The sequence below is a fragment of the Entelurus aequoreus genome, linkage group LG04, assembly GCF_033978785.1.
Source record: "Entelurus aequoreus isolate RoL-2023_Sb linkage group LG04, RoL_Eaeq_v1.1, whole genome shotgun sequence".
NCBI lineage: Eukaryota > Metazoa > Chordata > Actinopteri > Syngnathiformes > Syngnathidae > Entelurus > Entelurus aequoreus.
In genome coordinates this window covers 61,831,874-61,848,832 of record NC_084734.1, presented here as the reverse complement: position 1 = coordinate 61,848,832, position 16,959 = coordinate 61,831,874, and the positions used below count along the sequence as shown (strand labels likewise).

The following is a 16,959-nucleotide window of genomic DNA, read 5'->3' as shown; positions in this document are numbered from 1 at the left end:
CAATTATTGGTAGAAGTAATAGTACTCATATTTCCTCTGACAGATCCATAAAATCAACAGTGATTTAATTTACATTTACCAAGAGTTCAGGGGAGTAATGCGTGACAGTAATGTAATTTCTAAATCATATAGATGCAATGACCTTTTGCGTAATTTATTTAACAAAGGAATCTCAGGCATTAGCTGGAACAAAGCAGTGCTTTAAGTGTGCTTGAACCCCTAAACTTCTTCCAATATCTGCAAGAGTAATGTGAACAAAAAATACCCCAAAAAAAGTGAACAGAGAAAGAAAGTGGTATAGAATAAGCAAATAAAAATAGAAGATACAGTATGTCCTTACACAGTAAAAGCAATGCTGGTGAAGGGCTGAGTGTCTCCATCTTCCCTCTGCTCTATTTATAATTATTTTAGAATCGCTGAGTCGGCTCTTTTCAAGTTTTTTTTCTTTCTGTAATTAATTCAAAATGTCAGTTATCTATGAGAAAGTGGAGAGAAGGATACACAGCCGGTGCTGTGTACAGCATATGCATTAGGGGAGGGTTCTCCTTGCATCTTCAGTTGACATTGTGCCAGTTGACTAGGGGTGAAACAAAAACTAACCAACAAAAAAACCACTAAAATAGTTCATATTTTGCATCATTATTTAACCAGAGTACAAACAGCAATAGTGCAGAAACAATGACATGTTTTGGTGCCATACAACTTTAAACAGTGAAACTATTTTAAACACATTCTCCTGTCCCTCAAATAGATCAAATTTATTAAGTAAAAAATTGGCCTGTCAAATGATTAACATATTTAATCGCAATTAAGTCATAATATCAAAATAAATGGCAGATATACGTTTTTTTTGTATCTTTAATAACTGTACCTTAATGAAATGTTCACCCAACATCGGGCTGGACAATTGGTTGGATTTGTGAAAAAGTGATGATTTTTTTTAAAGCCAGAGAAATTAACACAAACAGAAACACACACAGACGAGACATTTTCCACCTGGGGTCTAATCCAGCCCTTTCATGCGCTCTCTCTCACATTATGAAATATATTTTTATTCAGTTTTCCCCCTAATTCTGCCACTAATTTGTATTCTGTCTCATCACTTGTTTCTCTGGCAGTCTATCTATCTATCTACCAGCTCAGTGTTTTGTATTAATGTGGGGTCAAAAAAGCAATCCCAAATAAGCAACCAGATGTTCAAAAACAAGCCTCAAAAAACACAACTCAGAACTTATAAACTTTGCAAGCAAAAGTTGCTTGTATTACGCGGATTTGGCAACAATGCTGCTATCAGCTAGGACCTATTGTGACACCTCAGAAAAATGTGGATACAAATAACGTTGGTCTTGTGAAGAGAGCGACCCGCCCAGGCTTCAAAGCAAAATTTTCCATTTGTTAACTTTGACAGTCCTAGTAAAAACTGAACAAAATAAATATTTCCACATCCATATTATGAAAAACAAAGTAAGTCCACACTTCTGACGGTGGTGCATCTCTGAGTTTAATGTCACCGCTGTGGTCCACCGTTATCCGCATTACTTGTTTTTTCCACTTTTTTGGCTCAATAATAGTGAGGAGCGTCTCCTGGATTGAAATACTAAGGAGAAGCATGTAAGATGTTTATAGCGACAGAAAAAACGATAAGTTGCCAAAGTACATAGATAATCAAATTGAAAGGTTAAAAAATGCCCATAGTTTGCCGTAACATTACATTTTGTGATGTCGTGAGAAGCTTATTGTTAGTACCAGGGTTTTGACAGGCGATGTCAGATTATGACTCATATTCATGTTCTGTCAAAATTCTGACAGTTTACCACCCGCCAACAAACAAAACAATACATTGCACTGTTTATAAGGTGCTTTTATTAATCCATTGTAAAACAAACCAAAAGTATCCTATTCATTCTGTGCTCGTGTGATTCAATTTATCATCCAACATATTTTTTGACAGATTTGGTGCATCTTCACACCCACATGACTGCACATTAAATACATGCTGCTAGTCACATCTGATTTTTGCTTCAGGTGTGAAATTAATTTGAATGTTGTTTTCATGGCTTCCAAACAGATTTTCTGTTTGACTCACTAGTCATACGCTTATAGCACAACACCGTGAAACGGGAGACCATTGTTTGTTTTCAGTTATGAGTCAGCATTGTTATTATTTATGGTTACCCTGACAACCAAACCTTAATATGTACCACTTATTATATTAGACTCTCAAATCGACCCTGTATCGCGTCAAACTTTGAAATAGCTTTGTTTGTTGTGTTTTTAATTGTTACATTTGAAGCTGCTCTTTAAAAAAATATATTAAAAAGATAAGAATAATGCTCACCATCCCTTCTCTGACACGGTTCTGGACAGCCAGCTGATTGTAATCCACTGACAGACATTTTATGAATGAACATCTCTGACACAACCATAATGGTGGGCTCCAGGGCTGTTGTTTTTGCATGTGTGCTATTGTAGGTGCTACACATGCTAATGAGTCTGATAACATACAATATTGCATTGCAGCTGAGATGCAGTATTCACATGTTACATTTTTGACAAAGTACAGTATATTAATTCCTAAGAGGAAAAGCACTCCTTGCACGTTGGTGTAGTGTTTCTGAAGAAGGGGTCATTGCCAACAACAGACCTGGCATGTGAATTACAATGTTTTAGGTTGACATTTGTGGATCCCTGTAACTGAAGTGATCAGTCTAGGGCAGGGTAAGGCAATCCGCGGCCGCGGCTCTTTAGCACCTTCCCAGTGGCTCCGTAGAGCTTTTTAAAAAATGTGTGAAAATGGAAAAAGGTCAGGTAAAAATATATGTTTTGTTTTAATATGGTTTCTGTCGGAGGACAAACACGACAAAAATACATTCCTATTTTTTAGTCATCTCCCTGTTTATGTAATACATGCTTCACTGATGAGATTATTTGGCGAACAACATTTTGTCCTACTAATTTCAGCGGCCCTTGAGCTCACCTTAGTTTGTTTACATGTACAACTTTCTCCGACGCTGCAACGGTAAGACGTGTTTTTATGCCACTCCTTCTTTGTCTCATTTTGTCCACCAAACGTTTTATGCTGTGCGTGAATGCACAGAGGTGAGCTTTGTTGATGTTATTCACTTGTTGGCGTGCTAATCAGGCATATTTGGTCACTGCATGACTGCAAGCTAATCGATGCTAACATGCTATTTAAGCTGGCTGTATGTATGTATTGCATCATTATGACTCGTTTGTAGGTATATTTGAAGTAATTTAAATTCCTTTACTTATGTCCTCTGTGTATTTTAAATTTGCATGTCTCATGACATATTATCTGTATGTAATATTGGCTACATTTCTCAGCAAACGTTACCCATCTTGCAAAGATTGTAATAAATCCATTAGAAGAAGACAACCTGCCGTTTCCTTTAACTTGGACAAACACTATACCTTTGGTCATTCTAAGCCAGTAATTTCCAGGAGTTATCTAGCTCTGATAGAAGCTTCCGTTTTACTAACGTTTTAAATTTTATTTTAAGCTGTTGAAATATTGAGCCGGTGAGCTTATCTGCATCGCCTATGAGCTGGTTAAGGTTAATTCTACATTACAAATCATGCCTCTCACCTGGATACTAGAGAGGATGAGGCCATAAACCGAGAAGTTGGTGAAGTTTGACATCAAACTTAGACCCAGAGACGGCAAAAAAAACATGCGTAATATGCTCAGTGCGGCAACTTTTTTTTAAACCCTTTGTGAGAATTATTAATATTACTTCATCCGAATGGGGAGATATGAAAATCCCATCAGTCATGATCCCAGTGAGAGCAGACATTGTACAGTGTGTGTTTGTTTTATTATGTTCGTGGTTTGTATTTCTCGTTTAGCACTGAGCGATACTGCTGCATGATACTTATGTGTTTCACTATATCTGCATCGGCTTTGCACACAGCTTCTAAAATGTGTTGCTCATCCTCCTTATATACAGGCTAAAAAAAATATAATATTTTGGATCATAGTTTGTTCCACATTAATATTTTTGTTGGCTCTCATTAAGTATGCCGTGAGTACTAGGTTTGTTGTGGTTGTTCAACGACTCTTTCGTGAATATTGGACAAAAACACATCTGATGATTCTGAAAAAAAGAAATCGCAACTCAACTTTCTTAAACTCTGTGACAGTAGAGGAAATAATTGATCTTCTAAAAAAAAAAAAAAAAATCTTAAACATCCACTGGTTATGAATAAATCGGTATGAAAATACCATACCATACCAACTTTAGTTATATGATAAATAAGGCTATACTAGAAATATTAGAACCATTATTGTACATAAATAATTTATAATTTCAAACAGGAAGATAAATTAGCTAAAGTAATACCAATTTACAAGACAGGCGATACACATCAAATTACTAACTACAGACAAGACTCATTAAATTAAATGATAAATGGGTTATACTTGTATAGCTCTTTTCTACCTTCAAGGTACTCAAAGCGCTTTGACAGTATTTCCACATTCACCCATTCACACACTGATGGCGGGAGCTGCCATGCAAGGCGCTAACCAGCACCCATCAGGAGCAAGGGTGAAGTGTCTTGCCCAAGGACACAACAGACGTGACTAGGATGGTAGAAGGTGGGGATTGAACCCCAGTAACCAGCAACCCTCCGATTGCTGGCACGGCCACTCTACCAACTTCGCCACGCCGCCCCACTCCCACAATTTTCAAAACATATTGAAAAAATATATAACAACAGATTAGACAAATTGATAAACAAGTACGAAGTAGTTTCAGCCATTCAATATTGATACAGAAAAAATTACTCAACATAAATGGCACTAATTGAACAAGAAATTACCAATGCAATAGATCATAAACAAGCTGCCGCTGCAGTATTTATGGCCCTATCAAAAGCATTTGACACAATGAATCATGATGTACTAATACACAAATTAGAACGATACGGCTTCAGGGGAGTGGTGTTGAACTGGGTGAAAAGCTACTTGACCAATAGGATGCAATGCGTGAGGACAGTAAATCACACATCAGACTGTTTGGATATATCTTGTGCCGTACCCCAGGGGTCAGTTCTGGGACCAAAAATATTCAATCTCTATATAATTAACATCAATAAAAGCGCAAAAGACCTCAAGTTAATACAATTTGCAGATAACACCACTGCATTCTGCTAAAGGGGAAAACACACATGAAGTAATAAAAACAGTATCGTTTAGAAATGGACAAACTAAAAAATAAATGGTTTGATAAAACAGATTATCTTTGAATTTAAGTAAAACTAAAATAATGCTTTTTGGAAATAGTAGGGGAATTAAAATCAAACACAAGTACAAATAGATGGTGTACATATTGACATAGTGGAAATAAAACATTTTAGGAGTTATAAAACAATAATAAAATGAGCTGTAAACCACACATCAAGTACGAAAATCCTAAAGTTGCAGATATATTTCAATATTGAATCAAAAGTCACTCCATACTCTCTACTGTTCATTGGTGTTACCATACCTGAGTTACTGTGTAGAGAGATGGGGGAACAATCATAAAAGTACACTTTATTCACTAACACTACTGCAGAAAAGATCACTCAGAATAACACATAAGGCTGCATATAGAGAACACACAAATCATATCGTCATCGATTGTAAAATATTGAAAAACTATAGCATTTTGTACATTTCAAACTGCAAAAATCATGTACAAAGCAAATAATACCGAACTGCACAGAAATATACAACAGTATTTCTCAACAAAAGAAGATAAATACGATCTCCTAAAGCATTTATATCAGTGGTGTGCCATCAGGGCCAACAAGGCCTTCTCTGCTGGCCTAACATAACCAGAAATATTGATCATAATTAAAGACAAAAGTAATTTTAATTTTACTTTCCCTAAATATCTAAAAGTATTCATATTCTCTTCATGTCATAATATGCTCCTTCCAGCACTGTTGTTTTTAGTTTATAGAGTTTTTTATCCAATCAGAATTCAGCTAGCTTATGTTGCCGTGCTGTACCAAATCTGCCTGAGCCTTCAGAATCAACAATGCGGGCGTCGCGCACTGTAAGTGAACGGGGACATACACTTGATAAACAGTTGCAATAGCCAATCAGATCACGTATTGTTGTCAGTAAGGCCTTCTAGATCAGCGGCCCCCAACCTTTTTGTAACTGCGGATCGGTCAACGCTTGAAAATGTGTCCCACGGACCGGGGGGGGGGGGGGGGGGGGGGTATTTATTTATTAATTTTTTTGTCATTAAAAAATACAATCATGCGTGCTTACGGACAGTATCCCTGCAGACTGTATGGATTATTGATCTATATTGATATATAATGTAGGAACCAGACATATTAATAACAGAAAGAAACAACCCTTTGTGCGAATGAGTGTGAATGAGTGTAAATGGGGGAGGACGGTTTTTTGGTTGGTGCACTAATTGTAAGTGTTTCTTGTGTTTTTTATGTTGATTAATTAAAAAAAAAAAAAATATATATATATATATATATATATATATATATATATATATATATATATATATATATATATATATATATATATATATATATATATATATATATATATATATTTTTTTTTTTATATATATTTTTTTATTTATTTTATTTTTTATTTTTTTATTTCTTGTGCGGCCCGGTACCAATTGATCCACGGACAGGTACCGGGCCGCGGCCCGGTGGTTGGGGACCACTGTTCTAGATGGCTTAAGGCAGATGTATGAGCCAGGTAATATAAGAACTCCATTACCCAGCATACCACAGTAGTGGAGAGCATGCCAGTAGCCCCGGTGTGGAGTAAACTTTAAGAAGTCAGTCAACACGCCTCGCCTGCATCTTTAATGATTAGACAAGACAACACATATATTTGCAAGGCCATTTTCAAGAAGGATATTTAAAGAGAAACTACATCTTGTGAGACCATGTCGGCCAACCTCGGAAGCTAGCTCAGCTGTCGATGAAATGTGAGTTCAAATATTTAATTTCTTTATTTTTCCCGTTTAAATTTTTTTTGTTGCAATTTTAATTTTGACAGTACTACATAAGATATGTTTTAATTGCTGATGCGGGTTTATTGATTTTTAAATGCGCCAGAAATTAACCCGTTTTGTACAATGTCCAGTAGTGTGTAAATATTTTTCTGTATAGTGTTTCTCCAGCAATGATCATGTGGTGACATCAATGATGGTATTTTGAGAGGTAATCATTGAAGTCGGACATCACTGAAGGCCTAGGTGGGAAACGCACGGCCCGCCACTGATTTATATACACGCACAATTTAGAAAACATTTGGTGTAGTTGTATGTGGGATTAAGCTATAAAATGGATAGAGTAAAGAACAATGTGCTAGCATGAGTCAGTTTTAGAAACAATACCATTAGTATATGAAGAACTGTTGAAGCAAAGTTACTGATATTACTCTCATGTTCTAATTGTAGCACTGGGGTAAACTATGAATCCTCTTTACACGAATGTACTCCTTTTGAAATATTTGTCAGTTCTTATCTCTTGCTATCATTTGTTTTTTGTTTGTTTGTTGTTGTTTTTTTGCTGCTTACGGCACAAGGGTGGGACAAGACAATCCCTGCTTCTTCCCATGCCTTTTGGACGATTGATCACTTGAGCAAAATGTGTGCTTGTGAATTTTTGACATGATCCCAATAAATTGAATTGAATCGAAGGGAACTGTGATCCATCCATGCACATCACGGATCATGTGACTGTCATGCTCATTATGGCTCGGGAATCTCTGTGAGATTTAAATAATTTTGATCATCTTTTTACTTGCAAAATGTGTAAGTCTTTTTGGGTTATAAATGAAAAATATATGATAATCGTTTCAATATAAAATCAACATATGTTTCCGTTATACTGGTACTTTAACACAGCAACCCCCATAATACTGCCCGACGGCAGCTCTTGGCGAGCCAATAGCCAAAACATTTCATCATTATGCATCAATGATGATTACGGCGAGCGAGGTTGCATTCACTTTCTTTGGACACCTGGAATTATGAACATCAGCACACAAAGTCATTTTTTGGCACTTTCTCTATGTTCTGTATTGCTACATACACTACCGTTCAAAAGTTTGGGGTCACCCAAACAATTTTGTGTTTGAGCCTTAATTTCTAAGAACAAGAATAGACTGTCGAGTTTCAGATAAAAGTTCTATTTTTCTGGCCATTTTGAGCGTTTAATTGAGCCCACAAATGTGATGCTCCAGAAAACTCAATCTGCTCAAAGGAAGGTCAGTTTTGTAGCTTCTGTAACGAGTTAAACTGTTTTCAGATGTGTGAACATGATTGCACAAGGGTTTTCTAATCATCAATTAGCCTTCTGAGCCAATGAGCAAACACATTGTACCATTAGAACACTGGAGTGATAGTTGCTGGAAATGGGCCTCTATACACCTATGTAGATATTGCACCAAAAACCAAACATTTGCAGCGAGAATAGTCATTTACCACATTAGCAATATATAGAGTGTATTTATTTAAAGTTAAGACTACTTTAAAGTTATCTTCATTGAAAAGTACAGTGCTTTTCCTTCAAAAATAAGGACATTTCAATGTGACCCCAAACTTTTGAACGGTAGTATATATATATATATATATATATATATATATATATATATATATATATATATATATATATATATATATATATATATATATATTATATATATACATATACATATATATATATATATATTTGTTTCTTTTTTTTTTTTTTCAAAAACACATACTATTTGTGAAAATGTTTTCCTAAAGCCGAATCATACAAAAAGTGGGGCATGGAAGACCAAGGTACGCGGTACAATAATTCAATGAAACAAGAAAAAAGAAAACAATCCTTTTAATCCTGTAATTGTTTTGCACTCTAGAAAGGGTGTTAAACGGGAGAGAAAGACAAGGAGGAAGTGCCAATAATGAGACCACTATGCTGCTTAGTTATGACTGTCCATTGCATAGGAGCAGATCCTTTCACAATTTCAAAGATACTATTTGTATCCCTTCATGATAGTCGAGGCTTGGACCCAGGCATGCAGTCTATATTGATTTAACCACTTCAACACTTTCTGAATATTTTACAATGTCCAATTTCACTTTCTTTTGCTCTGACACACTCCCATCAGAAGAATCTGCCTTGCTCTTGGAAGATGGAGAAAAGTTAGTGTAGTCACACTCAGCTACGTATCCTTCCACCTTTTGTCTATACTTCTGCCACAGTTACGTAACTAGTTGTCTTTCTTTTTTTGCACAGTAATAATTCTTTATGAGCGCGTGTACATAATCACACAACTTCGTAACACAAATAGCGACTCTATAAGTGTGAATGTGAATGGTTGTTTGTTTATTAGTGGACTTTGATTGACTGGTGACCAGTACGAGGTGTTATCCCGCCTCTTGCTCAGGTTTCACTGTTACAGTTGGGCAAATGAGGCAGTGAGCCAGCCGATCCATACACCAGATATGTACAGTATGTATGTATTCGTTTATTTGAAAGACAATGTGGAGTTACATTAAGAAGATGGCTGCACCAGATTTATCAACCCGAACCCCCCGCTCGAAAGCGGATGCCGGTTATGGGTCCGAAAGGTGAGTGGCCCACGGGGACGCGCCACCGTTGGGCAGGAGCCGTGCCACCCACGCCAAGGGCGGGCTGAAACCCGCCCGAGGCCCTGGGGACTTCATGATTTTTCCCGGTAAAGATCCTTCCGCAGGTTCACCTACGGAAACCTTGTTACGACTTTTACTTCCTCTAGATAGTCAAGTTTGACCGTCTTCTCGGACTCCGCCAGAGTCGGAGTAGACCCCCCGCAGGGCCGATCCAAGGACCTCACTAAACTATCCAATCGGTAGTAGTGATTGGATAGATATCCAACACACAGCTCATAAGAGTGTACAGGTTGTACCTGATGACATATCCAATCAGCGCATGTCCGATATGTGTTTCCTGTATGTGTGCTCCATTAGGGGTTGCTGGTTTTATGTGTTTGACCCCTCGTACTTCCTGAACTAGCATCACATGACCTTCATGACTGTGATGATATCATTATACTGTACCACTGATGTCATATTGATAGCGGTGATGTCACAGTATGCAAGCCATGTCTCGTTTTTTGTACTTCATGGATTGTGTTGTTTCTAATTCAACATTCTCTGTGCTTTCTTGTGTCTCCTTCCCCCCTTCCTTTCTCCTCCCCACTTTTCTGTCTCCCCTTTTGTGTACTACTCCTTTTCAAACTCTCTCTTCCCTCTGTATCTTTATCCCCGTACCCTTCTCTCTTTCCCTGTGTCCTGTTTTCCCTCCATCAGGTGTCCCAATGACTATACGGGGGACCACTGTGAAAACTCCGTCATGGCCGGTTTCTACAGTATGTCCATTTGCTCTTGTCCTGTCTTCCTCCCACCGAGATGCGGCATGCTACATCGGAGGGGTTGTGTGTGTGTGTGTGTGTGTGTCTGTGTGTGTGTGCGCAACAGAGAGATAGAGAGAGAGATGGTGGCTGCATGTTTGTGTTCCTCCTCCTTTTCTACACTTGTTCTTCTGGCCCTCCATATTGATACTGTATATTTGAAATGTATCCACTTCTTATGTGCTCCTGAGAACCAGTGTCCTCTGCAGTGGGCATTTGTATAACAAGGATGTTTCTTTCCAAAATGTGTGACTCTGGCAAGAAAAAACAAAAACAAATGTCTACTGGAGAGGACGCTAAAGTTTTCAGGAGGTAAATACAACATTTGAATTGGAACTGTCTTTTAAAGTTGCTGTTGCTCGATCCAGAGAACTGCATGCCATTCTTTTTGCAGATGACCCATTGGTGCTGTTTAGTCTATGGTAACAAAGTATCTAAAGTAAACCTTCACCCTTTTAGAACTTTACATTATGCCCAATTTGCTATATATTGTCCCATACGAAAATGTAAATACATCAGGGATGTGCCGATCAGGGTTTTATGCTGCCGGTACAGATCATCCAAGATTGAGATTGGTCGATACTAATACCGATACCGATCACATGTATTATTTTGAGATTTTTCAGTTTACTTATGGTGAGTGCTATATTGACAGATTAACAAGATCAGCACTATATTTTGAACTAGTTTCTTACTGTCATTTTTGATTAGAGTCAAAAGCACAAAGTAACTAAAGAATAACTACAATCTACTTCTCTTTTGAATTTTTGCTCTCAAAGTCCTTCTGTATCCAGATAATTGTTCCCTGAATCTGCCTGGGTTTGTAACCATTACCAAAAACAATGTGGAGAAATATATGAAAATATTGAACTAATCACTCTGTTGACAATCATATACTGATATGGGGTGCCGAATGTAAAATTTCAGTCCCACTTTTCTAGCAGATATACAGTCGTGGTCAAAAGTTTACATACACTTGTAAAGAACATAATGTCATGGCTGTCTTGCGTTTCCAATCATTTCTACAACTCTTATTTTTTTGTGATAGAGTGATTGGAGCACATATTTGTTGGTCACAAAAAACATTCATGAAGTTTTTTTTTTTTAATGAATTTATTATGGGTCTACTGAAAATGTGACCAAATCTGCTGGGTCAAAAGCATACATACAGCAATGTTAATATTTGGTTACATGTCTCTTGGCAAGTTTCACTGCAATAAGGCACTTTTGGTAGCCATCTTATATATTTTTGTCACACATGCAATGCTCTAAACACTGCCACCGCTGTCATATAAGTTTGCTGCAAGAAGCAGCCAGCTGACAAGCTAACTGTGTATCATAAGGAGTAGGTCTTAATTGTGAACAAAATGGTAAAAACATGATTGTAGTGAGTATGAATTAAAGTCATCATTCCTTCGTCTTACTTCCTTTTAAATCGTGCTTCTCGGACAGCGGTGCTGTGTTGTGCTGCGAGAGGCAGGAAGATGGAAAATAAACATATTAAAAGGTGAATATTGGCATGCGCCGGATCTGAACCTCTGACCTAATGATAACTTCACAGTCAATATGATATTTTTTTAAATTAACTCAAAATAATGACATATTCTTTATAACCGATCCAAAGTGGCAAACTTATATGACAGTGACCGCACTGTTTATAGCAATGTAATGTTTATATATGACACAATCACGGAGTAAAAGCGCAGCAAAATGATGAAAGACGCTTACAAATAGAAATATGTGTATTCATGCACACTGCATGCCTCGGTGTAAGAAGCAATTCCGTTCAATGTCAAACGCGGAAGCATACTTGCCAACCTTGAGACCTCAGAATTCGGGAGATTGGGGGGGGGTTAAGGGGGAGGAGTATATTTATAGCTAGAATTCACTGAAATTAAAGTATTTCTTATATATATATATATATATATATATATATATATATATATATATATATATATATATATATATGTATGTATATATATATATATATATATATATATATATATATATATATATATATATATATATGTATATATATATATATATATATATATATATATATATATATATATATATATATATATATATATATATATATATATATATATATATAATACAGTAAACAGTAATGAAAACAGTTGTTCTACTAACTGTACTGTACATGCTGCTTACTTTTAAAAAAAAGTAACACTTACCTTTCATTGTTTGAGTAGCCTTTGTTCTGCCATTTGAGTACTGGCGAGCGATCTCTGAATCCGGGAACATATCCTTCACGGATTTGTTGAAAACATCCGCAAATGAGAACGGAATGTTGCTTGCAAGGTGGCCCATAATACTGGGCTGCATGTGACCAGCCTTGTGCTTCTCTGACCGTTCATGAGTGACTACAGGTATATCCATTCGGCCACCGTGTTATGGGTTATAGATAAACCTATGGATAACGGAGACATATATAATAGTCTCCTTTTCAGGTGAGCGAGGACACTAAAGCGGTGCCTTCAAGGCACGCCTCCAATATTGTTTGTCCGTCTGGAAATTTAGGATATTACAACTTGCTGTACGTAGTTTTGAAGCAATGCATGATGGGAATCCGGATGTTGTGTGTCAGTGTATTAACGTGCCGGCTGGTATAAACACACGCTGAGAAATAGCTCCGTGCCTGCCTACTTTATGGGTTATATATAAACCTATGGATAATGGAGACATATATAATAGTCTCCTTTTCAGGTGAGAGACGACGCTAAAGGCAGTGCCTTTAAGGCACGCCCCCAATATTGTTGTCCGGCTGGAAATCGGGAGACATTCGGGAGAATGATTGTCCCGAGAGATTTTCGGGAGAGGCACTGAAATTCGTGAGTCTCCCGGAAAATTCGGGAGGGTTGGCAAGTATGCGCGGAAGTGCAGTGTCGACGTGTTTGATTGTCTAAATGTCTCTTTGCAACACAATTTGCATGTGCATATGTTTGGAGCAAACATTTTTTTTAAATGTGCAACTTTATTGGCATTATTTGTCATTAAGCATCGGTCACGTTTCCGTCTTCCGGAGTAAGAAACTTGTAGGAGTGGCGTGCACTGAGAGGCAGAGATGTGGGCGCGGCTTTGTAGCTGAGAGGCGTCGGATTGGTGTAATATTGATATCCTATAAATATTCATCTTTACACTTGGCGAGGGATTTAGCGCTCACATTTAGATTTAGATTTAAGATTTAGGTTTAGATTTATGATTTAGCTGTAGATTTAAAGGCCTACTGAAATGAATTTTTTTTATTTAAACGGGGATAGCAGATCTATTCTATGTGTCATACTTGATCATTTCGCGATATTGCCATATTTTTGCTGAAAGGATTTAGTATAGAACAACGACGATAAAGATTGCAACTTTTGGTATCTGATAAAAAAAAGGCTTGCCCCTACCGGAAGTAGCGTGACGTAGTCAGTTGAACATATACGCAAAGTTCCCTATTGTTTACAATGATGGCCGCATGAAGTGAGAGAGATTCGGACCGAGAAAGCGACAATTTCCCCATTAATTTGAGCGAGGATGAAAGATTTGTGGATGAGTAAAGTGCAAGTGAAGGACTAGTGGGGAGTTGAAGCTATTCAGATAGGGAAGATGCTGTGAGAGCCGGGGGTGACCTGATATTCAGCTGGGAATGACTACAACAGTAAATAAACACAAGACATATATATACTCTATTAGCCACAACACAACCAGGCTTATATTTAATATGCCACAAATTAATCCTGCATAAAAACACCTGCGTGTTTGTTATGCTAGCTCCTAGCTCCTCTGCTAGCTCCTAGCTCCATAGAACACGCCAATACAATTCAAACACCTGATCAACACACACAATCACTCAGCCCAAAAGACCGTTTACCTAACCCAAGGTTCATAAAGCTTATATATTTTTAAAAAGTTACGTACGTGACGCGCACATACGGTCAAGTTATCGAATGTTTAGCAGCCAAGGCTGCATACTCACGGTACCTGATATTCAGCTGGGAATGACTACAACAGTAAATAAACACAAGACATATATATACTCTATTAGCCACAACACAACCAGGCTTATATTTAATATGCCACAAATTAATCCTGCATAATAACACCTGCGTGTTTGTTATGCTAGCTCCTAGCTCCTCTGCTAGCTCCTAGCTCCATAGAACACGCCAATACAATTCAAACACCCGATCAACACACACAATCACTCAGCCCAAAAGACCGTTCACCTAACCCAAGGTTCATAAAGCTTATATATTTTTAAAAAGTTACGTACGTGACGCGCACTTACGGTACGGTACGTGTTATGCTAGCTCCTAGCTCCTCTGCTAGCTCCTAGCTCCATAGAACACGCCAATACAATTCAAACACATGATCAACACACACAATCACTCAGCCCAAAAGACCGTTCACCTAACCCAAGGTTCATAAAGCTTATATATTTTAAAAAAGTTACGTACATACGCAAAAAAAAGCCAAAGCTGCATACTCACAGTAGCACGTCTGCGTCTTTGTCATCCAAATCAAAGTAATCCTGGTAAGAGTCTGTGTTGTCCCAGTTCTCTACAGGCGTCTGTGTATCCAAATCAAAAGTCCTCCTGGTTAGAGTCTCTGTTATCCGAGTTCTTCCATCTTGACTGCATCTTTCGGGAATGTAAACAAAGAAGCGCCGGCTGTGTACTGTTGTGGCTGACTACGTTCGAAAAATACGTCCATTTCGCACCGACAACTTTCTTCTTTGCTTGCTTGGCTTCCTTCTCCATAATGCAATGAACATGATTGAAACAGATTCACGAACACAGATGTCCAGAATACTGTGGAATTATGAAATGAAAACAGAGCTTTTTCGTACCGGCTTCAATGTGGAAGGCATACCCGTGTTCGTCGGGCTACGTCACGCGCATACGTCATCCTCAGAGGCGTTTCGAACCGGAAGTTTAGCGGCAAATTTAAAATGTCACTTTATAAGTTAACCCGGCCGTATTGGCATGTGTTATAATGTTAAGATTTCATCATTGATATATAAACTATCAGACTGCGTGGTCGGTAGTAGTGGGTTTCAGTAGGCCTTTAACATTAAGGTTTAGAATTAAGATTTAGGTTTAGATTCAACATTTAGCGCTCACATTTAGATTGAGAGTTAGATTTAACATTTAAGTTTAGATTTAGGATTTCGGTTTAGATTTATCCTATAGGTTTAGAGTCAAGATTTAGGTTTAGATTTAACATATCTGTTTAGATTTCAGATTTAGGTTTAAATTTAACATACATTTATATTTAACAGATATATTTATATTTAAGATTTAGGTTTAGATTTACTGCGGACAAGCGGTAGAAAATGGATGAATGGAGGGTTTAGATTTAACATTCAGATATAATATTTAGAGTCAACATTTAACTTAAACTTAAATATGATGGACATTAGCTAAATCTGAGAACAGTGAGTTAAATTTGAGAAAAGTGAGGTTCATCTGAGAAATATATCAGTTAGAAAAGTGTGACTGAACTTTTACATTCAGCACCCCACAAACTAATGCTAACCTTGGTCTCGACACTACCAATTCATGGATCGATCCGCTCTCCTCTTACGTGTCGTGTACTGACTGTGACAATGCTGACACACCAACAGTTGTTATATTATCTTCTCTCTTGACCAGGGGTGTCAAACTAATGGAGGAAAATCTATACCTAAGTGGGCCAGGCTGTTAAAATCATGGCATAATAACTTAAAAATAAAGACAACTTCAGATTGTTTTGTTTGTTTTACTTTGGCCAAAAATAGAACAAGCACATTCTGAAAATGTACATATCACAAATAGGGCTGCAACAACTAATCGATTAAAATCGATTATTAAATTAGTTGCAGATTAATTTAGTCATCGATTTGTTGGATCTATGCTATGCGCATGCGCAGAGTTTTTTTTTTTGTAATTAATTTTTTTCATTTTATTTTTATTTTTTTTAATAAACCTTTATTTATAAACTGCAACATTTACAAACAGCTGAGAAACAATAGTCAAAATAAGTATGGTGCCAGTATGCTGTTTTTTAAAAAATAAAATACTGGATAGGATAGAAATGTAGTTTGTCTCTTTTATCCGATTATTAATCGATTAATCAAAGTAATAATCAACAGATTAATCGATTATCAAATTAATCGTTAGTTGCAGCCCTAATCACAAATAATCTTTTAAATAAAACACTTTAAGTTAGTTAAAAATTCTAAAAAAAAATGCAGTTTCGAAAACACAACAAACGACACAATGATCTTAGACTTTGTCTCAGTGTATCTGCATAGCCAAATAAACTTTAACTCACAGCCTATCTGGGATTGAACAAAATAGTAAATAGATAATACATAATAAAAAACTCTTCTAGGTACCAAATAGGGTCTGTGGGCGTAGCGTCTATCTGTTTTTTGTTTGGAAGAGAACAAATATTTAACATTAAAAACACAATTTTGCCTGTTTTTGGTTTGATATTGGATTGTTATCCACATTTAGTAATGTGCTTAAAAATCG

General features: G+C 37.0%; 1 protein-coding gene across 2 annotated transcripts in view; it reads left to right on the top strand.

The window, feature by feature from the left end:
* Positions 1-16,959, top strand: part of LOC133648896 (pro-neuregulin-2, membrane-bound isoform-like) — a 133,077-nt gene that overhangs the window by 80,020 nt on the left and 36,098 nt on the right. For both annotated transcript variants that reach the window (XM_062045417.1, XM_062045416.1), the window contains exon 5: positions 10,338-10,396. In XM_062045417.1, the coding sequence (XP_061901401.1) occupies positions 10,338-10,396 (59 nt within the window). The remainder of the gene's footprint in view (positions 1-10,337; positions 10,397-16,959) is intronic.